General features: G+C 43.5%; 1 protein-coding gene across 2 annotated transcripts in view; it reads right to left on the bottom strand.

Moving 5' to 3' along the window:
• DIXDC1 (DIX domain containing 1) overlaps positions 1–24158 on the bottom strand; it is a 75908-nt gene that overhangs the window by 38318 nt on the left and 13432 nt on the right. For both annotated transcript variants that reach the window (XM_043481484.1, XM_043481483.1), the window contains 3 exons: positions 8018–8147; positions 2781–2906; positions 49–280 (listed from right to left, as the gene is read on the bottom strand). In XM_043481484.1, the coding sequence (XP_043337419.1) occupies positions 49–280; positions 2781–2906; positions 8018–8147 (488 nt within the window). The remainder of the gene's footprint in view (positions 1–48; positions 281–2780; positions 2907–8017; positions 8148–24158) is intronic.

Below are 24158 nucleotides of genomic sequence, written 5' to 3'. Positions count from 1 at the left end.
GGAATATCAGCGCAGGTCGAATTCCCATCCCCAGATTTCCATCCTTACCTCTGTCGGTATCGAAAGACATCCCGCCCAGACCGCGACATGTCATGACACACATCGGCCAGAGCAGCGGCTGCTCCCTGGGCCACAGCAGTGGCACAGTGAGGCTGGTGAGTCTGCAGGGGGGCTCCGGCATCCCGCCCTTGGCTCACTGTCCTGCTGGAGCCAGGTTTGAAATGAGCTGCCAAGGCCAGGACCAGCCTCATGATAGACTTCAGGTTGCCTTCCACGATATCTGAGGATCAGAACAGACCAAGAGGTCCTAAGAGGGGAGCAGAGTGCTGAGGACGCACTCGGTTACTATGCATCTGCTAGTGAACAGGTAAGCAAGGCAGTCAAGCTCCCTGTCCTCACAAGCCGTGTTCAACAAGGAGACCAAAGATTTAAAGCAATTACAATCAAGTATAATAACATAAAGTGAAGTCGCTCAGTCGTATCCAACTCTTTGCAACCCCATGGACTGTAGTCTGCCAGGCTCCTCTGTCCATGGGATTTTCCAGGCAAGAATACTGGAGTGGGTTGCCATTTCCTTTATACAGTAGGAAAAGTACAAGATTCTTTGGGAGCTCAGAGGAGAAGCATCTGTCCAGTTTAGAGGGCTCAGGGAAGGATTCCCAGAGGAGGTGAGTTCCAAACTGAGATTTGACTGACCAACAGAGGTTCATCAGATGAAGAAAGAGAAGGAAAAAAGTATTCCAAGAAGAGGGAAGAGCAGGCATGAAGGTCTAGACGCCATTCAGTATGGGAGCCACTAGCCACATGTAGCTGTTGAACACTTAAAAGGTAGCGGTGATCTTAACTGAAATGTTCTGTGAGTATACTTAGCACACACACACAAAATTGAATGAAAAATCTCATTAGATTTAGTATAAGATAAATAGCCTAGAGACAAGGATTGAGAAGATGCTAACTGAAGAAGAATTTAGAATAATGATAATAGATTTAGTATAAAAAATTAGAATGCAAAATATCTCATTGATAGTTTTTTACGTTTATTATGTGTTGAGCTCATAATACTTTAGATATGCATACATGCATGCTAAGTCATTTCAGTCGTGCCCAACTCTTTGAGACCCCGTGGGCTGTAGCCTGCCAGGCTCCTCTATCCATGGGATTCTCCAGGCATGAATACTGGAGTGGGACTGCCATTTCCTTCTCCAGGAAATCCTCCCGACTCAGGGATCGAAGTTGGGTCTCCTGCATTGCAGGTGGATTCTTTATCGACTGAGCCAACAGGGAAGCCCTCATTTTGGATACATGGGTTAAATAAAATATATTATTAAAATTACTTACACTGATTTCTTTTTTGTAACAAGGCTATTTAGACATTCAAATTACGACTGTGACTTACTTTTATTTCTATGGCACACACTGGAAGAGGAACAGAAAGCAGTTCAGCATAGCCAGAGTTCAGAGTTCAGGGGGAGAGGGGGAAAGACGAGGGGGATGAACTGGAGGTCAGGTCAGAAAGGGCATAGTAAGCCAGAGAAAGGACTCTGGATTTTATCCTAAGGGCCCTCAGGTGCAGAGGAATGGCGTGAGCATGTCGTACTCTTAGAAAGATCGTTCTGGCTGCAGTGTGGAGAGCAGACAGGAGGGGGACAGAAATGCATGCAGTGGGACTAATTAGGAAGCAGCTGCACTTCTCCAGGTAAAAGACAATGATGTCCTGAACGACTGTTCCCTCAAAATAGCTGACTTTAATGGGCCAGATCCCCAAGCCCACTCCTCACGGGGCCCGGATCAGAGTAATATCTGACATTCTAAATTTTGTCCTAGAAAAAAAAAAGAGAGAGAGAGAGAAAGGCAGACAGAAAATAACATGATGGGTCTGGTTAATGTCAGAAAATAGACAAAGTTGTATTTTTTCAGCCTCACAGCCTTTTAAATATGTAAGGCTTCCAAAAGGATTGATTGATACCTGCTACAGGACATTCTCAATGGTCAGTAAGTGCCCCGCCTGAATGAACCCAACACAGAGAACACTAAAAACACGGAAAGGAGGGCTCCCTCCCACCTCCATCCTCATCAGAGCCACAGGCAAGCAGGCCCAGAAACTGAGGCTGAAACAAACCAGGTTAGAATCAGTTCCAGAGTCAGAGTGAGAGGACCAGAGCGCCTGTGCCTTCTGAGGACAGCTACATCATTTCTCCCCTGCAGCCTGGGCTCAAACTGCAACGAGAGCTGTCCTCATCTGGCCATGTGGCCCCAGGAGAGGGCATGTGCCGAGGTGAAAGAGCCTTTTGATCCTGCCTGGAGATGTCCTGTGATGTTCAAAAAAAACTGCTATCAAATATTTTCCTTCTGGAAAACTGGATAGAAAAAAGTAGGCTATTATGATCTGAGATAATAACTGTCATGAAACACTAGGAACACCAAAAAATATCATCTATCTTCATGTTTGATACCTTAAACAAGATGTTCTAAAATTAATATCCAAAAGCTGTCATTTCTTTTCTATTAATTTTCCTACACACACTCAAAACAAAACTTTATTCAGTTAAAATGAAGAGCTTCTATCTTCACTCCAGTCTCCAAAGCACCTGGATTTTGATCATCATTCCACCCCAAGAGGATGACTTTCCTTGTGGGGAAAAAGATGTGAGGTCATCAGCCTAATCCCACTCCAGTCTACTCTGAGCCCTCAGCTACACTGTGGATGGTTCTTCTGAAGGTGGCAATCCCCAGGTAAAGATGAGTGTACCCAGCCACCACAGACAGAAGGAAGCACTAACCTTTAGCTGAAGTCTGGTGCATACGAATCTTTTTGGAGGCTACAAACTGTAACACTTTCTCCACATTATTCTTCATCTCTTGTTGGTTACTGGGACTCAGCTGTACCCCACTCAGCTTTTCTCCTGCTGTTAGAAGAGAGAAAATACATGAAGTTATGGGGAGGAGTACTATCACAGTTTCATAGCAGCCAGACACAGAGAGAATATTTGAAGTAAACACTAAGATTATCTATAAATATGTCAGGGAGTTAGGCCTTCGTGTTTGTAATCTGGATGGGAAATAGGAAAATGAAAGCATTCTGGAGGGTCTTTGAATTTTCAAATCTATTCCCTGGGGCCTGTGTACATTTATTCATTCAACAAATATTCACTGAGCACCCACTGTGTGCCAGGCACTGTTTGGGGCACCAGAGAAACCGCAGTGACCAAGACATTCTCTGTCTTTCCTTCCATCATAGAGTTTACATCTGCAGGGATGGGAGATGACCAAGATCACAGATAAATGTTCGACAAAATTTCAGGTAGTGCTAAGTGCTGTGCTGTGCTAGTCACATCCGACTCTCTGCGACCCCAAGGACCGTAGTCCATCAGGCAAGAATATTGGAGGGGGGTACCATTTCCTACTCCAGCAGATCTTCCCCACCCAGGAATTGAACCTGGGTCTCTTGCATCTCCTGTGCCGGCCTGCAGATTCTTTACAACTAGCACCACCTGGGAAGCCCAGTGATAAGTACTATGAGGAAAAACAAAGAAGAATAATCATGGTCTGTCTGATAACACATATGGGCGGAGACTTGAATAAGAGAGGAAAAGATTTGCAGAGGTAGCATTCCAGGCTGAGGAACCATAAGTACCAACACCAAGGTGGGAATGAGATCAACTTATCTGAGAAACAGCAACAAGACCCTATGGCTGGAGTGGAGAGAGCAAGGAGTCAAGTTCTAGGACAGGTAGAGAGGTAAGCAAGGCCAGGTCATGTGGGGCTTTGGGAACTAGAGCAAAAGAGCAAAGACCTTGAATTTTATTCTATATGTAATGGGCAGAAAATGCAGGCTTGGAGGCAAGGGAGTTCAGTTCAGTTCAGTTCAGTCGCTCAGTTGTGTCCGACTCTTTGTGACCCCAAGGACTGCAGCCCATGAGGCTTCCCTGTCCATCACCGACTCCCAGAGCTTGCTCAAACTCATATCCATCGAGTTGGTGACGCCATCCAACCATCTCATCTTCTGTCATCCCCTTCTCCTCCCACCTTCAATCTTTCCCAGCATCAGGGTCTTTTCCACTGAGTCACTTCTTCACATAAGGTGGCCAAAGTACTGGAGTTTCAGACTTAGCATCAGTCCTTCCAATATATATTCAGGACTGATTTCCTTTACGACTGACTGGTTTGATCTCCTTGCAGTCCAAGGGACTCTCAAGAGTCTTCTCCAACACCACAGTTCAAAGGCATCAATTCTTCGGCATTCAGCTTTCTTTATAGTCCAACTCTCACATCTGTACATGACTACTGGAAAAACCATAGCCTTGAACTAGACAGACCTTTGTTGGCAGAGTTTTGTCTTTGCTTTTTTTTTTTTGTCTTTGCTTTTTAATATGCTGTCTAGGTTGGTCATAGCTTTTCTTCCAAGGAGCAAGCATCTTTTAATTTCAAGGCTGCAGTCACCATCTGCAGTGATTTTAGAGTCCAAGAAAATAAAGTCTGTCACTATTCCCATTGTTTCTCTATCTATTTGTCATGAAGTGATGGGACCAGAGGCCATGACCTTAGTTTTCTGAATGTTGAGCTTTAAGTCAGCTTTTTCACTCTCCTCTTTCACTTTCGTCAAGAGTCTCTCTAGTTCCTCTTCACTTTCTGCCATAAGGGTGGTGTTATTTGCGCATCTGAGGTTATTGATATTTCTCCTGGCAATCTTGATTCTAGCTTATGCTTCATCCAGCCCAGCATTTCTCATGATGTACTCTGCATGTAAGTTAAACAAGCCAGATAATGATATACAGCCTTGACATACTCCTTTCCTGATTTGGAACCAGTCTGTTGTTCCATGTCTGGTTCTAACTGTTGCTTCTTGACCTACAGATTTCCTAGGAGGCAGGTAAGGTGGTCTGGTATTCCCATCTCTTTCAGAATTTTCCACAGTTTGTTGTGATCTACACAGTCAAAGGCTTTGGTGTACTCAATAAAGCAGAAGTAGATGTTTTTCTGGAATTCTCTTGCTTTTTATATGATCCAACAGATGTTGGCAATTTGATCTCTGGTTCCTCTGTCTTTTCTAAATCCAGCTTGAACATCTGGAATTTCACAGTCCGCATACTATTGAAGCCTGGCTTGAATAATTTTGAGCATTACTTTGCTAGCACGTGAGATGAGTTACCTGACCTGCTTAATGCTTTTAAAAGTTGACTTCATGTGGACATAGATTCTGTGAAGAGGAAACAGGGAGATCTGTTAGAAAGAAATGAAAATAGTCAAGTGAGAGATAATGATGGTTTGGGAAGAAGCTGAGAGGTGAAAAGTCAGATACCAGGTACATTTTTAATATAAAGCAAACAGCACATGTGAAGGACTGAATATGATAGATGAGAAAAAGAGAATAATTAAAGTCAACTTCTAAGTGTTCTGCTTTAACAGCTGAGGGAATGGTACTGTGATGTGTTAGTCAGATGAAGGATCTCAGAGGACAGAGGGATCAGTGGCGTGAAGGAAAAGCTCTGATTAGGACACGTGAAGTGAGAGTTGCATTTTAGACATCCAAGCAGAGAAGCTGAATAGGAAGCTGATATTCACACCCACCTCAAGGAAAAGCTTAGGGCTAAAGACTCAGATTTGGGAAGAGACCACTTAGGGATAGAGAATATACAAAAGAACTAAGGTCTAAACCTCTAAGGAGAACTTCCAACATTTAGACGTCAGGAGGGCTTCCCAGGTGGTACAGTTGGTAAAGAATTCGCCTGCCAGTGCAGAAGACACAAGAGACATGGGTTTGATCCCTGGGTTGGGAAGATCCTCTAAAGTAGGAAGTATTTCAGTATTCTTGCCTGGAAAATTCCATGGACAGGGGAGAATGGCGGGCTACAGTCGATGGGATCACAAAGAGTCAGACACGACTAAGCATGCGCACACGCACATGCACACGCACACACACACACACACACGGAGGAGAAAGCCAGCAAACAGGAAAGGCCAGTGAGGAAGGAGGGAAACTTCAAGTCCACAGGATCCCTGAGACCAAGGCAAGATGTCTGGAGGAGGAGGGAGTGATCCACTGTGTCAAGTTCTGCTAAGTTGAATAAAATGAGGACTGAGCCCTGGCCACGGGATTTGACAGAGCAGAGTTGTGATCTCAAGGAGAACAGTTTCAGGGGCATAGTAGTAGGATCAAAAGCTCAGTGCGGGCCAGCTCAAGAAAGAACGCAATCTAAAGTAGTGAATTCAGAGAGATTTTCTATATAGCCAAGTTGCAACAGAATGCAGCATTTAAGAACCTGGGTTTTGAAAAACAAGAATACAAAAAAAAGAAAAAGAAAAACAAGAATACACATTCATATTGCCTGTATGTGCACCAATAAATATCTCTGGAAATAACCAGAAACTGCTAACACTAGCTGCCTCCAGAAAGAACAGGTAACTGGCAAGGGGACAGATGGGGGAAATGGCTTTTGATTTTCTATCTTCTTGGGCTGTCTGGATTTTCTAACTGATTATGTTTCCAGGATAATCTGTTCAGATGAGTGAAAAATTAAAAGTTGAAAATTAGCTTTGGAATTAAAGTAAAACTAGGCTTGTACCTCTGCTTTACCACTATTCTTATGTGACCTTGCAAAGTTGCTTAAGGGCTTCCCTGGTGGCTCAGAGAGTAAAGAATCTGCCTGCAATGCAGGAGACCTGGGTTCTGGGTTGGGAAGATTCCCTGGAGAAGGGAAAGGCTATGCATTCCAGTATTCTTGCCTGGAAAATTCCACAGACAGACCTTTCTAAATCTCAAAAAATAAGTAAAATACTTAAATGCTATCCATTATCATAAATCAATCAAAGTTGCATGTTTAACAATGCTTGATATATATGTACACACACATATATGTGTGTGTATATATATATATAAAGTGCTCCTGGAAATGGGGGTAACATTATGTTTCTCAAACGTTGATGATTAAGTGAAATTAAATGGACAGTGTTCAATACACAGTAGCTGCTATTACTATTATCATGGTTATAATCACTATAAGTGAAGAATGAATCCGTGAGCTGTCTGAATGAGGTATTTATGGACAGGCTGCCTGATGCAAGCCTGCCTTCTTACATATCACTCAAACCCACATCCCTCAACTATGTCAATGATGTTTGAGTACCTGTTATGTGTCTGTCACTTGGTTAAGGATTGTGAAAACAGGGGGGAAAAAATTACACTGTACCTGCTCTTAAAGAGCTCAATCTATACTGGAGAGGTAGATAATAAACAACCATCATTTGGTGAGAGAAATAATAAGAGGTGTGGACAAATGCTGTGGAAATAAGGTTATGCTATCATCTAATACAAATGACAGGCAACAACTCTGGGGTTTCAAGAAAACAAGGTCTTCTTATCTTAGTCGGGTCCTTTTGCTGGTAACACACCTTCTTTTTGCCTGGCTGCCACTTCCCTTTCCAGCCTCAGTCTAAACATCAGATCTTCTGGCAAGCCATCCTGGAATCCCTAACAGTGGGTTGGGTGCCCGCCCTCTGCTCGTATCTGTGCTTGCCCCATCACAGTACTAAGTACATTACTGGAAGTGACTTTGCTCTCCAGTCTTTCCAACTAGACTGGGACACTCTTGAGAGCCACGACTGTGCTCCTCATCACACTCCCTAAGTTTAACGCAGAGCCTGGAACACAGTGTTTACTGACTAATAAATAAATTAATTAACCTTGGGCAAGTATCTTAAGTCCTCCCTACTTTCAAGTCCATGAGACTTTAAAGAAGTAGCTCAGTCGGTAAAGAACCTGCCTGCCAATGCAGGAGACGAGGGTTCTATCCCTGGGTGGGGAAGAACCCCTGAGGGGAAAATGGCAACCCACTCCAGTATTCTTGCCTGGGAAATCTCATGGACAGAGAAGCCTGGTGGGCTACAGTCCATGGGGTCACAAGAGTTGGACAGGTCTTAGTGACTAAACCACCACCAACAATCTGCTCTCAAGGGCACATGGAGGGTGAAAAGGCCACGTTCTGGTTTAAGCTAGCATCGGAGTCCGGGGCCAACCGACCAACAATCTCAATGAGATACGCCAGGATCACCCCATCCCGGAGATCTTGTCGCAGGTCCTGCACTGGCTTCACCGCTGGCCTCTTCTTCAGCTGTGCGTTCACCCAGGCCACGTACGCCTGCAGCTGTTGCTGGAAAATGAAAGCGGGAGATAAGGAAAGGTTGCATGCTTCTCGTATCCTCTTCCCTGCATCCTCTAAGGCAGCAGTGGAGACTGGGCGATCTATACCCAACTTCCCAGGTGGCCCAGTGATGAAGAATTCACCTGCCAATACAGGAGATGCAAGAGATGCAGGTTCAATCCCTGGGCGGGGGGTGGGTGGGGGAGATCCCCTGGAGTAGGAAATGGCAACCCGCTCCAGAATTCTTGCCTGAACATTTCCATGCACAGAAGAGCCTGGCAGACTACAGTTCATGGGGTCGCAAAGACTTGCATGCAACTGAGCAACCGAGCAATCTATACCCAGAGGGAGGAGGAGAAACTTTTAAGGAAAGAAAGATGGTTAGACATGGAGTATGCTCTCAAATTCTCTAGTTTTATGCTAGTCTTGGGATGAGCTACCCTCTGACTGGGGTGGTGGTGTGGATACAGGTACGCAGATGAGTGTTTCGGCAACAGTGACTCTTGCTTTCCTTGACTTTAGCTTTGTCAACCAGGAATAAAGCCGGGCCAGAAGCACAGCATCACATCAAGTGTGATGAAAGCTGCCAGTGACCCACTGTGCTTCCCAGGAATGATCTCTCGTGTGTGTGCACAATGACCTGTGACATTCCTAAGAACTGATCCTGGGGAGCTAGGAATCCACAGTTAAACTGATCTCAGAACTGCCTCTCATAGCTACTTTCTTCACAAAGAGATTTAACTGAAACCAACCCGGGGTTTATCCTCCTGAGCCCATAATCCTGGGATTGCTACAGAGTTAGCTTTAATCCAGGCTTTACGTTGTCAGAGAGGATCTGGTTACCTGAAACCTGCACAAAGAAAGCAGACAGACTAGGGTGAGCAGAGTTCCTGAAGATTGGGGTCGGGGTTGGGGGAGCCTTCATTTTTTTTTTTTTCAGACAACACTTATGGTCCAGTACCATCAGAAACCTGTCAGACTCAGGTGGGATATATAATTCATCCCAACACTTAGACAACCTCTCATATTCCATTTTAAACAGAGCTTGTGTATTCAGGTGTTCATTCTGATTATTTGGGCACTGAATATCAAAATAGCACAAGAGCAAGGTCATAGTAGAGGCAGCAGTTCTGTCTGATTTCCGAAGAAGCCCAAGACTCTGAACCTAAAAATTAAATTCAAAGGCTAACAGTATCAAATGATAATTTGGTTAAAGTACAGTTGATTTCTAAGCTCCAAGTACTTCCTTAATGAAATGATGTCAGAAATTACTCACTGGCAGCTTCCTGAGCTTAAATTAAATCTTCACTATTTTCTCTACGTCAATTTGTGGGAATAAATAAAGTCCTTTGGAAGGTAGTGCTAAGGCAATGTTCTAACAGCTACTGAGAAACTGTAGGAAGTGCAATGATCAGCAGGAGGTAGGGGGAAGAATCTGGTATTTATTGAGTACCTACCATGAATTAAACACTACTTTTGGTGTTTTCTATGTCTTTTAATGACTTACTAATGTATCTGGAGGGCTTTCCTGATGGCTCAGTGGTAAAGAATCTGCCTGCCAATGCAGGAGATCTGGGTTCAATTCCTGGGTCGGGAAGATTCCCTGGAGTAGGAAATAGCAACCCACACCAGTATTCTTGCCTGGGAAATCCCATGGACAGAGGCAGGCTGGCAGGCTATACCCCGCAAGGTAATAAAAGAGTTGGACACAACTTAGCAACTAAACAACACAACAACAGTGTACCTAGAACGCAGCCACACAGTGGATGCTTACTAAATGGTCATCACTATTTTCACTATCATCATCTAATTCAGTTCTCGCAGAAGCACTGAAGGGTTGGTATCATCTCCGTTCTGTGGATGAGGCTCAGAGAAATCATGTAACTTCTCCAAGGTCTCCATCCCTATGCCATGGCAGACCTGGTTAGCAAACCCAGGAAAGGTGGTCCAAGGACCTCCTGCTATTCAACCCACTCTGCAGGTTAGAGGTGGCTGCGCCTTCCGCTTTCACACGGGCCAGATTCCTGTCCAGGTGAGCTCTTACATTCAACCAAAACGGAGGGACAGGCAAAAGGTGCCTCCAGAGCAAACCACTCTGCTCCGGGCCACGAACGCATCAGGGTAACAGCTGGGTCTGATTACCTGGCTTACATCAAAATCCCTACCCCACTTCCCTCTATTGAGTATCACCCTCAACCCTCCCCTCACACATTCCTGCTTAAAATCCTTCCCTGGCATCTCATTACCCTCAGGGTAAAACCCAACCTCCTCAGCACTTCAGTCTGTCCTGCGCTAGTCCTTACCTCTTCTCCAGCTTCGCTTACCCACTCACATTTGCCAACCCCTGCATTTAATGTCGGTCCAAACTAAGTGCAATGCCCCAAACGCACCACGTCTTCCGGCCACTCCACCTCCTCCTGCCTCGCATCTCCTCTTAAACCTCAGCTCAAGCGTCACCTCTTCCAGGCAGCCTTCCCTGACCCTCCCACACACCGCAGACTCTTGATCTCCGTGAGGACGTCCTGTGTAAGGCAATCAGTTCAACTACAACGAGGGTGCAGCCAGTGTTCTGTGACGGGGCTACAAAGAGCTTTATGCCTTCAAGAAGTTTGCAGGAAAAAAAATGAGGAGAGGAGAAGGAGGAGAAGCTTGCAGGTTGGTGAGACAAGCGCTAGGACAGGGGTGTAAGAGGTGCTAGGAGTATTAGCCCAATCTGAAGTCTATGCTCAGGGGGCTTTCCTGAGGAAAGAAGGCAAAGAGGACAGTGAGCTTAAAGGGGCTCAGGCCTCAACTAGATGCTCCATGCAGGATGTTATAGGAGTTCAGGACTGTTGGACTCAAGAGTAACAGGCGCTCAACAAATCTCTGTTTCAATCGGTAAATAATGTGTCAAATTTCATCAGGCCAAGACTTACAATGATTCTAAAAGTTAATTATGCAGGGGAAGACAAGAACAAGTATTTTTCATCAGGCCAAGATAATTTTTACTTAAGTAACCATAGCCTTCTTTTGGCCAATGAATAGAAATAAGTTGTTTCTGATGCAAAACTGCTTTGAGGCTCCTCATAGAACTTTTCATGCACATTAATCACAGTTCCGGGCTTCCAGTAAAGAGGATTCTATTGCATAAGTGATCATATTTGTCACCACTTTTCTGAACACCTACTCTGTGTCTAGAGCTATGCTAGGTCCTTTAGACACAATTTCTCTAATGCTAATCTGCCAGGAAAATTTTTACTGTATCTATTTTGCTAACTGCAAACCGAGACTCCAAAAAGGCAAAATAATGTTCAAGGCCACCCAGACTGTAAACTATCGATATGAAATTCACTCTGACTCCCAAACCAGTGCTCTTTTCACTCTACCACACTGTCACCTAAATAAATGCATCCCTGAGGTTTAAACAACCTCACCAAACTCTCGGAGTGGAAGTTACCTTAGCCTAAACCACTTCTTCCTCCATAGCCAGTGCTTGGGTCTCCTGTGTAATAATCTACACTCGGGAACTGCCTGCTAATCAGAATGCTCCACAGACTAGCAACACCATCACCAGGGGCTCTCAGAAAAGCAGCCGCTCACACATCACCATCAATCAACATACTTCAAATATAATAGAACAGAATATGCAGAATAGAATGGAAATGCAGAATCTCAAACTCTGCTCCAGTTCCAACAAATCAGAACCTGCATTTCTAAAAGAGCCCCTCATCTTGTATTTTCTCTGCTTCAGCTCTGTCATCAGCTATTTGTCAAAAGAAAACAATTTTGGCTCCTCTTATTGGAGAGTAGTTTTCAGAAACCAAAATTTGAGCATGAGGTATACTCATCTTACTGGGGTAACATTCTGGACCCTCTCAGGAGTAGAGTAGGAAATATAGGTCTGTATCACACCCAGACACATACTTCCATCTACTTATCTTGACAGACAGATGGAGAAATAGACCATGAATTATCCAGATCCTGCCTCCAGCCCAGCACCACAGGGTTCATCTCTCCTTTTCCTTTTCCTTATTTGTAACTCCTTTTTCCCCACAGTGAGAAACCTGACTCTATCCACAATATATTTACTAATATTTCCTCAGTCCTAGAAAACACATCAAAACATACCATAACACAAGGTATGGATTAGCATAGTCATTTTTTTAAATATTTGTTTATTTATTGGGCTATGCCATGTCATAGAAAAGTAAATTTACTAGCCAGAAATTGATATACGAGTATATAGTCCTTTTTGTTTTAGCCCTACAGTGTACACTCAAAATACTGATTCCAAAGTGACTTAGGTTAATTCTTTTCTTTCCTCTGCCTTCAGTGTGGTTATGTTATTAATTTGTAATACAGTTAAGTACATGTATTACAATTGGTAGACCATTTTGGGTTGTCCTAACATGTTGGTTGATTTTAATTAATTTGGGGGCAGGAGAAAGATTAACATGGTTCTAAAAGTCAGAGCTATAGAGAAACATACATTCAGAAGTGTCAGACCTCCATCCTTCTCTCTACTCCATTCCCTCTTCTCTAGTCTTTCCACCCTATTCTATCCACTCCTGTAGACAACCAACCTGATTCAATTCTATGTTATCTGGAAAAAAAGATATATGTATATTTTACTTCCCTTTTCTTCTTATGTGAAAAATAGCATAGTAATTTTTTTTTATTTTATTTGTTTACTGGGCCCTGCTGGGTCTTGGTTGCAGCATGTGGGATCTTCAAACTTCGTTGTATGTGGGATCTAGTTCCCTGACCAGGGATCAAACCCAGGTCCCCTGTGTTGGGAGCTTGGAGTCTTAGCCACTGGGCACCAGGGAAGTCCCCAAAATAGCATTAAGCACTGATAGTGCCTGGTGGCTCAGATGGTAAAGTATCTGCCTGCAATGCAGGAGACCCAGGCTCAAGATTGGGTTGGGAAGATCCCCTGGAGGAGGGCATGGCAACCCACTCCAGTAATCTTGCCTGGAGAATTCCATGGACAGAGGAGCCTGGGGAGCTACAGTCCATGGGGTTGCAAAGAATCAGACGCAACTAACACACACACATTCTTTTTACATCTGCATTTCTCACTTCAATTAATATTTGCTTAACATATTCTGGAAATCACTCCATATTGGTCTAGAAATCTTCCTTATTTTACAGCTACATGGTACTCCATTATGCAGATATACCATAATTTAGTCAATCAGTCTTCTATATATGGGAATTCAGGGTTTTTTTCCCAATATTTTGCAGTTACAAACAGTGCAGCAACGAATAACGTTATGCATATATATTTTCATGTTGATTGAGGTCTATCTTCAGGGTAGATTCAAAGAAGATGGCTAGGTGAATATAGATACATTAAGTCGATAACTTCATTAGAAATGGCCAAATTCCCCGCCAAAAGCATTGCATCTGTTTGCATTCCCATCAGCAGTGCATGAGAGTGCATTTTCCCAGTCTTGCCAACAGAATACGTTGTCACACTTTTAAATTTTTGCTAACATGATAGGTGACAAATTGTATCTTAGTGCTGTTTTAATTTCATTTCTTTAGTTATGAATTTGAGCTTCTTTTGGTAGGTTTAAGAATACAATTTAAATTCATCCTTATCTTTATATATTTTGTGTATGTGCATGAATTATCTGTTCACATCTCTCCCATTTTTCTATGTATTGTACCTTCATCTTAAGAGCTCTTTATGTCTTAGGAATGTCACCCTTTTGTCTTGGACATATGTTGCAGAGATTTCCCAGTTTGTCAGTGATCTCTCTTTTTGGACATTTATATTTATTTCTTTATTTGCTGCCTCCCAGGTGGTGCAGCAGTGAAGAATCCACCTGCCAATGCAGGAGACTCAGGTTCAATCCCTGGGTCGGGGAAAAGGCAACCCACTCCAGTATTCTTGCCTAGAGAATCCCATGGACAGAGGAGCCTAGTGGACTATAGTCCACAGGCTTGCAGAGTCGGACACAGCTGAGCACACACACATTTCCTCGGCTATGCTGGGTCTCGGTTGCAGCACGTGGGGCCTTTAGTTGCAGCACGCAGGATCTTTTCAGTTGCAGTATGTGGGCTCTAGATCCTGACCAGGGATTGAACCCAGGCCTCCTGCATTGGGAGCATGCAGTCTTAGCCCTGGAGCACCAGGGAAGTCCCTATCAGTCATCTTTTGACTTAGTTTATGGTGGTTTTCTGGCTATGAAAAGGATTTTATTTTTATATAATCAAATTACTGATATTTCATTCCTCTGAACGTTGAGTGATGGTTAGAAAGGCTTTCCCTACACTAACGTGAAAGAAGAATTCACTTCTGCTTTTTCTCTAGTTCTCACATGGTTTCAAAATTGCTTACGTTTAGATCCCTGTTCCATCTGGAATTTATTCTTCTGTATAATGTGAGATATAGATCCAACTTATCTTTTCTTCAAATGGCCACCCAGTTGTTTCAGCACCATTTACTAAAGTCAATCTTTACCCCAGGGATTTGAGATGCTGCCTTTATCATATGCTAAATTTCCATAGTTCCTGGGTCTATTCCTGGACTTCACAGTCTGTATCATTTGTGTATTTGTTCATTCTTGTACCAGTACCAAAATGTTTTATTTGTAGAGGTTTTATAGCATAATTTAATACGTGGCACAGCTGGTCCCTCCACCCTGAAATTTTTCTCTTTTTAATATTTTCTTGACTATTCTTACAAATTTACTTCTCCATACAAACTTCAGTATATATTATCTAACTTTCAAAACAAAGCCTGTTAGAATTTTTACTGGGATTATATTAAATCTATAAATAGATACAGAGAGAACTGTCATTTTTATGTTGTTAAACCATCCTACTCAAGAATAAGGGGTGTCTTTCATTTGTTCAAATGAGTCTTTCAGGAGAGTTGTCAAGTTTTCCTCCTGTAAGTTATATACATTTCCTGTTAAGTTCATTTCTAAGTATTCAATTCTTCTTAATTGTGATTGTAAATGAGGTTTTCTCTACCATCGCTTTCTCTAACTGGCTACTCTGTGTATGTGAAAGCTGTTAATTTCAGTAGGTTCATTTTATGTTGTTATCTTTTATTGAGTTTCATTGAGTTTTATCAATAATTCTCAATGATTTCCAGGATTATTACCACATCATCTACAAAAAGAAATATTCTTTACCAAGCTTTATGCCTGTAATCGATTTCTATATACCTCTGGTACAATGTTGACTAGTAGTGGAGATACTGGACATTCTTCCCTTGTTTCTGGACTCAGAGAAAATACTTGCAGTGTTTCCCAATTTAGAAAGTGAATGGTTTTAGGAATAAGGTATATATATTTTTATCATGGTAAGAAAGAATCCATCAAGTAGTCTTTTCTTTTCTTTTTACTTTTATCACACACTACAAAATATACTGCATGCTCCACAATACACTGCATAACTGTCTAACGGGGTAGATGAGCAGAACTGAGTTATTTCTCATCCATCAGGAAAATGCTTCCTTAATCAATGTTCTCCAAACCCTTCAACATATGATGATGATGAACTCCAGAGATGCACCTATCTCTTTCCATCAAATTCCACCCATGTGAATAGTGGGCCGCCCTCTTCCCCTTGTTCCCGTTAGTGAATCTGTGGATGCGTGCAGTGGCCATTTCTGGAATGAAGAAGTGCGTGGCCGTGAGGGCAACCCCAGGGAGAATCTCACATCACACCATCACCACCCTGTTCCCAAGCAAGTCTTACTTTCTTCAGTGGTTTTATAAGGAACGGATGTTGAATTTCGATGAAAGTTTTGTCAGCATTTATGCAGACAATTCTGATTACTTTTCCTGAGACCTACTAATATGGAATGTGTGGATTTCTTAATAATGAACTTACCTTGCATTCCTGTGGTTAATCCTACTTGAACATAATGAATTACCTTTTAATGCGATGTTGAACTTTGCTCACTAATAAAATATGTATTAGTGCTATATGAGTACTTCATTTGCTGTACTTTTTCATGGTTGCTCAGTTGTTCAGTCACGTCCGACTCTTTGGGGCACCATGAACTGTAGTTCTTCTGTGCTTGGGATTTTCCAGGCAAGAATACTGGAGTGGGTAGCCATTCCCTCCTCCAAGGAATCTTCCCCACCCAGGGATCAAATCCATGTCTCCTCTGTCTCCTGCACTGAAAGTGGATTCTTTACCCACTGAGCCACTGGGGTCGTCTTTTCATAGGTATAAGGAATATTTGTCTGTAGTTTTCTTTTTTGCACTCCCAGGTATATATATTTTTAAAAAGAAGCAGCAAGTCTCTCCTTAGTTTCATTCTCTGACATCATCTGTAGAGCACTGGGGCTATCTGATAAGTAGAGGTTTGGTAGAATTCCCCTGTGAAAAAATCGAGGCTGGTACTTTTTTTGAGGAGTAGTTCCTTATTAAAGTTCTCTATTTCTCCTACAGAAATTGGTCTGTTTAAATACGCTGTCTCTATCAAATTTAGTAATCATAATTTCCCTTAGAAATAATTTCGTCAAGGTTTCAAAAGTTTATTTGCACAGACCTGCAAAGACTCCTACAGTTTTGTTTGTTTCAGTGGTTATTTCCCCACTGTCATTTCTCATTTTGTATATTTGTGCTTCCCCCTTTTTCATTCTGTTAGCTACCAGTTTGTCTTTTCATAATTTTTCCTCAAAATCTTAAAAACAAAATGGTTTCAAGAATTATTGCTATTCTGGCCCAAATCCCTCAAAGTAATACTTCGAACCAAACACAATACCCTGGCTATAAAATCAGACAGTCAACTTTCTCATCCAAGACATTTCACACTCTTTTTCCCTCTCTTCCCATTCTTCCCCTTCTTCTTCTTTCTTTGTTACCACCTCACATTGCTGACTCACACAGTGCTATCAACCAACCCCCCTCCCCAAATTTTTAACACATTCTGCTGGGAGGCCAATCTCTTCCACTTTCATTCTTGTATAACTGGTCTTATCGATGCATATTTAACAAATTTCAACTTGTTAGATCCCATCTCACAAGATACTTCCAGACCCTATCATTTCATGTAGTCATTTATTCAAATGCAGCCAACATTGCCAGGCATTGTGCCAGGCCCACTGTTTACAGGCATATAAATAACTCTGATACAAAGTGATCACTGCAACAATGGAGAAATGTTTTAAAAATGCTATCTATGCACAAAAGGAGTAACAGGATCAAAGGATGAGGACATCACAGGTGGGTTAAGAGGGAAGAAGACATCTGTCTGTTCTTTAAGGATATTTGCCAGTTGGGGAATAGAAGGACATCCCAGGGAGAGGTGATTTTAAAAAAAAAGAAAGGAAGAGCCTGAAGTTATATGGTATCTAGGAGGAACCGCCAGTTAACAAATTTGTGTATGGGCAGAGTTGTGAATGGCAGGTGGTGATAATGGAGAAATAGGTCAGCACAAGACCTACCAGAACTTAGATTTAAGTCTTAAAGAGTTTTAACAGGAAAGCATGGAGCCTTGGAACAGGAAAGGGAAACTGTGAGACTTGTATCTTAGGAAGGTCACTCTGGATGCACTACAATATGAGACAGAAAGAGGAGCGTTCAGGTAATAATTCAAGTGAGAGAAGATGAGAGCCTAAACTGAAGCAGAACAATGAGAAAAGGACAAACTGCAGAAATAAGTCAGAGGGATGACTGCCAAGAAGCAGGCAGTCACAACGAGAGACAGTCCAAAAATTCACACCTGAATGGATGGTGAGGCTTTAACTGAGATGGAGAGCATGTGAAGAGCAAGTATTGCGGGGGAAGCAAACAGTTCAGTTTTGAACAAGAGCCTGAGCCATCTGCAAAACATCAGAGTAGAGATGTTCTGCAGCCACTTGGCAAAATCCAGGTCCAGGGCACAAGAGATGGGTGTGGGGTGGGAGTGAGATGTTTGAGAGTATCTGTGTGTGAGAGAACAGGGACGGCTCTGGGATAATAACACCATCTGCTGAGAACTTACTGCGTGCCGGGTGCTATGCTGGGCACTGAACCACGTCGTTTCATATATATAGTGTGTGTGTGTGTATACATACAGTTGACCCTTGAACTGCGTGGATCCACTTACAGAGATTTTTTCAGTAGTAAATACTATAGTATTGTATGATCTGTGGTCAGTTAATGCACTTGTGAATGAACCATGGGTACAAAAGGCTGACTCTAGGTTACACAGTTTTCCACAATGCATGGGGGGGCACCCCTAACCCCCGTATTGTTCAAGGATCAAATATATAAATATTTACTCCCCCCTCCAACATTGATCAGAGATGTGGAACTACTATCACCGTATTACAGATGTGGAAACCAAGGTTCAGAAGAGCAATGAGCCCAGAGTCACAGGACAGGTAAGAACAAGGATCTCAACCCAATGCTGACTTCACATCCTGGGCTTTACAGCACTCCCCAAAATAAGTCGAACTACAAGAAGTTATTCAGCAGGAAAGGGAGGAGGGAGTGGGGGAAGGGCACCAAAAGGAAAGAAGAGGCTGAAAATGCAGAGTGCTTGTGCCTGTCAGCCACTGAATGAAGCCCTTGATACGCAATACCTCCTTTAATCCTCATACCCAGTCATTAAAGTTGATTTTATTGGCCCCGTTTTTTTCATATAGGAAAACTTGCTCCAGATAACAGCGCTGTTAAGAGGTGAACATGGAATCTGAACCCACTCCACCTTACTTTAAAGAATGTATTATTTCTATTATAGCAAAGAAAGCATACAGGGACTTCGCCGGTGGTCCACTGGCTCTGCAATCCCAACGCAGAGGGCCCGGGTTTCATCTCTGGTCAGAGAGGGAACTATATCCTACATGCCACAACTATGAGTTCACACGCCACAACTGTGAGTTCACACGCCACAACTAAAGATTCCACAAGCCGCAACAAAGATCAAAGATCTTGAGTGCCACAACTAAGGCCCAGTGCAGCTCAATAAATAAATAAATATTTTTTAAAAAGAAAGAAAGAAAAGAAAAGCACACAATGAGAGAAAAGGAAGGAATACTCAGTGCAGAGGCTGGGGTACATCAACATCAAAGGGACAAGTGAAGTGAGCAGCAAAAAAACTATTTGGGGGAGTTCCCTGGTGGCCTGGTGGTTAGAATTCCAGGCTTTCACTGCTGTGATGCAGGTTCTATCCCTGGTGGAGGAACTGAGATTCAGCAAGATGTGCGGTCTGGCCAAAAAAAAAAAAAAATTATTTTAGAACACGTAATCAGAGGGGGAGACGAAGAATCAGGAGAGAATGTTACATGGGAATCTAAGACCAGAGAATGTCAGGACATTGACAAGAAGGTCAAATGCCGTGGAAAGTCAGACTGAGGACTGGAAAACCCACTTCATTTAAGAGGCTTTGGTGACCTTTCTGAGAACTGACACCAGAGCACGGTGGGGTGAAAAGTCAGATGGCAGGGAGAAGATGTCAGGAAGCAGGAAAACAGAAACAGTGAGGGGGGGACAGAGGGTATTTGCTGGAGAGGAAGGTGGGAAGGAATGAGGGGATTTCAGGATGAGAGGACACTTGCAGGCTGAGATGAGGAATTAGTGAAGGAGAACAGATACAAAGGGAGGGCAGGAATGATGCAGCAAGATTTCAGAGGAGGGGGAGAGGCCTCTTCCTGTTCTGATGATGAGAGGCAGGAGTAGGGACCTCTGTGGGGAAGCCAGGAGGTGAGGAAGACGGCTGTTGAAGGAGCTCAAATCCCATTGCCCCTCTACCCATGATGAAGTGGGCAGGTCTGTCTGTTGAGAGTGAAAGGAACAGGGAGAGTGAAGGAGGCTTCAGGAAAGGGACCCTGTGTGAAGCTGGAAAGAGCTAAAGGTTTCCTGGCTGCACCAAGGACTCAGCTGGCGCTGGAAATCATAATTCTGTAATTGAGTTAATTCACTAGGTTATGTGATTTCCTCTGGAAGTGTTTAGCAGGCCTAGACCCTGAGCAGAAGAAGCCAGAAATAGGCTAATGTAGGACCAGAAATGGTGCTTCCCTGGTAGCTCAGCAGGTAAAGAATCCACCTACAATTCAGGAGACCCCAGTTCGATTCTGGGGTTGAGAAGATCCCCTGGAGAAGGGATAGGCTACCCACTCCAGTATTCTTGGGCTTCCCTGGTGGCTCAGACAGTAAATCTGAGGTATCCGCCTGCAATGTGGAAGACCTGGGTTCGATCCCTGGGTTTGGACGATCTTCTGGAGGAGGGCATGGCAACCCACTGCAGTATTCTTGCCTGGAGAATCCCATGGACAGAGGTGCCTACAGTCTGGGCTACAGTCCGTGGGGTTGCAAAGAGTTGGACACGACTGAGCGACTAAGCACTGCACAGCAAAGGACCAGAAATAGTCAGAAGAGAGGCGGCTCAGCCAGGGAAAAGACAGTGAGGGTGGTGGTGGGGAGAGTATATGTGAAGGGACTGACCGTGGAATCTGCACCAGGGAGAAGAAACCAAAGGAAAGCTGATAAACTGAGAAAAACGGGGAAGAGTAAGGAGAAGAGAAGCTGATGTGACTGAAAATAAGTCTAATGGGAATGTAGGAATGTGACAGTTGGGGCTTTGAGCAGAGTGGAGTTTCAGAGTTCGAGATTTCAGGGTTAGGACAATTCTGTGGAACAAGTCTCCAGGATGTGGCTTCAGTATGTGGCCTAAGTGAGGTGGCACTGGGTGGGGGACAATCACAGCAGTGGGGGTGGTCAACGGACCAGGAGGCTGGACCATCTTCATCATGGACCCTGAAGTCATTCCAGGAGAGCGGTAGATGGTAAAATGTTGAGGCTATCTACTATTCTGCCAAAATTCACGTGATTTTAAAAACTGATAAGCATGTCTTCAATGAAATTATTTAAAAAATCTCAGCTGAAGAAAAGCTCTTGTCATGTCACTACTAAGCCTACTTGTTGATCTATTAAGTGGCATCTAACATAGAAATCAGAGATTCACAACCGAGTGAAGCAGTTCTTGTCCACAGGTTAAGGGTCACACTGACTTCAGGTCTCCACCCCTCCCTTTTAAATCTAAGTTGGGAGCCAACCACTAAACTAAGCCTCAGTTTGTCTCTGCTTTAACCTGAAGATAGCTGGGTCACAAACAGCTGGACACAACTTAGCAACCAAGCGTGTGCCCACACACCCAAGCACCTGTACTTCTCACCCGGGGCCAGGCAAGACTTCATTCTTGCAATAAATGCCTAGTGCTGGCTCTGAAAAAAGATGAAGGACAAAATGGAAACTTATGAGGACCAACCACACTGCCCGCTTTCCTTCCCCAACAGTGATATTGATCTGAAAAGAGGCCTGTGGGGCAAGCCCAGGCCCTGACGGTTCCTGCTGCTTGGTTTACAACTGACCAGAGCTGTCCCTGCGGCAGAAGAAATACTGTGTGATTTCTGTAAGAGGCGGCTGCCCTTTGGGAGGTAGACTAGTAGTTTTAGTTTTCTCCTCCGTTTTGTTTCATAACATTTTTCCAAATTGTAACTTCTTTGAAATTCAGCTATGCAAAATAAGGAAAAGCAGAGCTTCTTTACTGGTGCTTGGGCCGGGGGGAAGGAATCCATAGACCAGTTCACTCACTTTCCTTTTCTCTACCTTCACCTACCCCTACTCAGACCCCTAGCTATGAAGTAAGTCCTTTGGGATTCTTTCAGCAGGTGGAAAAAAAAAATAACACTGCATTCTGTTCCCTTCTGACATTGTCATTTTATGTCTATTATTCAGTGAAGACAAGATGCAACAGGTTCCAAAATATGAAAATATCTTGGTTATTAAGAAATACATCTTAAGCATGCCCTCAGGTCTTGATCTGTTTCCAACAACAGCTGGAGAAACACAGCAGGACTGCAATCAGGTTCAAACCAGGCCCCTGGGTGTTGTAGCTCACAGTTCTTGGGGGTATCCGCCCAGCTCACAATGATACCTTCTCTAGAAACATGCCCCCTCCGCAAACACAGTGGAGGGCCCCAGGACCCGCTGGTCTCGTGTAACCCCATTCACTGGCCACAGGTGACTGTCTAGCTGAGTTGATTGGTTGAATCCAGTCAATCCCTGGAATTTTTTGATTTGGCATTTAGGAATAGAATCAGTCTTCTCTCTGGCAAAGTTGTAAGATATAAATGTTAGATGTTGCCATAAGCTATGGGGCCCACCTAAGAAAGGAAAGTCATCTGGAGTGAGAAGGAAGAGCGCTACCCACAGAAAGAAGCAGAGATAAAGAGACAGCGCAGAGGGAGAGATCCTGCCAGCGTCTGAGTTCTCGATTTTCATTGTTTCTGGGAACCTGCCCCGTTCTTGCCCTTTCTATGGTTTAGTTTTCCAGCCTTCCCTGGACTCCACGAGTCAGCAAATTCTACTTTCTGTCTCTGCCAGTTCAAGATGGGTTCTTGACACTTAACAACCAAACTAATCAAGAAACCAACACAATCAGACAGTGTCAGTGACAGCACAGATCTAATCTCAGTCTAGAATTAACACCTCTAACTTGTTCTGAGGAAGCTAGAAGGATGTCTGTATAATCCAGAAGTCTAGAAACACTGGGAGTTTTTATGACAACCTGAGTCAGGCCTCAGAAGGAGGAAAAGTAGACATAGCCACAAAGCGGTGTGAGCAGGATTTTACCTTGATGACACTGGACCAGTCTAAAAGTTTTGAGAGCAGTGGTCATACCAAGGAGTGGCTGGAGGTATCTCCATCAGCTTCCTCCAGGTCACTCCAAATAACAATAATATGAGTTAAAACTCTTCCAGGATAGACAATCCTGTCCATATTCTACCTTTGTGCAAGAAGGCTTGACTTGGAAAGCTTTCTTGTCACCAAATGTAACTTTCCTTCTGTTTTTCTCTGGGACCTGCACTTCCTTCCAAACAACTGTGTATACTCAGCCTTTGCTCTCTATCTCCTCTGAGCCTCTAGGTCAAAGAGAATTCCTACAGGGGTTATTATACACTTAGACTTCCAAAAGCACTGCCTGGGCTTCACCGGCAAGTCTGTGAGACCTAGTGTTCCTAGTGTAGAAACATCCAAGGTTTTGGCTCCCCGGCTCCCTGCTGGCAAGCAAAAAAGGCAAACACGAAAAGCAGAGGACTCTTGTGATGCCCTGGAGACGGAGCTCAGGAGGAGACCTGAATGGCTCCGGAAGGAAATCAGCTCTGCAGTGAAACCAGATACCTGTTCAGAACTCTGAGACCCTCCAGCTGCAGCAGAATGAGATGGGGGTGGAAACGCTGCTGCGAAACTGAGAGGAAAGCAGGAGCTTGGAAACCTTGAGTTATTACTGGCCTAAATTCTGCCAGTAAAGTAATGCAATATTATATTTCTTTTCTATTAACTCTTTCAGGCCTTTACTGAACCAGGAAAAGCTGTTCACTGAGCCTGGTGGGTAATTAGGTAAAAATAAAGTTTGTAAGTAAAAATATCACTAACTGTCTTCTTCCCTATATAGGCAGAGCTCTTTATATTCCTGTTCAGCCCAGTGATCAAAGAATAATATATCAGAAAACAAAGAGCTGAAAACTTTCTGAAAGCTATCATCTGCTAACCTTATTTTAGGCCTCCTGGTGGCTCAGTGGTAAAGAAACCCACTGCCATGCAGGAGATGCATGTTCGATCCCTGGGTTGGGAAGATCCCCTGGAGGAGGGCATGGCAACTGACTCCAGCATTCTTGCCTGGAGAATCCCATGGACAGAGGAGCCTGGCGGGCTGTGGTCCATAGGGTTGAAAAAGTGGGACACAACTGAAGTGACTTAGCACACACACATACAACCTTATTTTAAAATCTCCAGGGGCCTTTCCTGGTGGTCCAGTGGCTAAGACTCCATGCTCAACGCAGGGGGCCTAGGTTCAATCCCCAGTCAGAGAACTAGATCCCACATGCTGCAACTAAAAGATTGTGCATGCCACAACTAAAATATCCAATGTGACACAATTGAACAAAGAAATACTTTTTTTTTTAATTAAAAAATAAAATTTCCATTTGTTATCGGTTCCACAAATACTCTGTTCCTTCACGAGTACACATTTCAAAGTAAGTGCTCAATAAATGCATGTGAACGGATGAATGATCACTA

The sequence above is a fragment of the Cervus canadensis genome, chromosome 11 (assembly GCF_019320065.1).
Source record: "Cervus canadensis isolate Bull #8, Minnesota chromosome 11, ASM1932006v1, whole genome shotgun sequence".
Lineage (NCBI taxonomy): Eukaryota > Metazoa > Chordata > Mammalia > Artiodactyla > Cervidae > Cervus > Cervus canadensis.
Note: the sequence above shows the minus strand (reverse complement) of the source record. Positions and strands in the feature narration are given on the sequence as shown.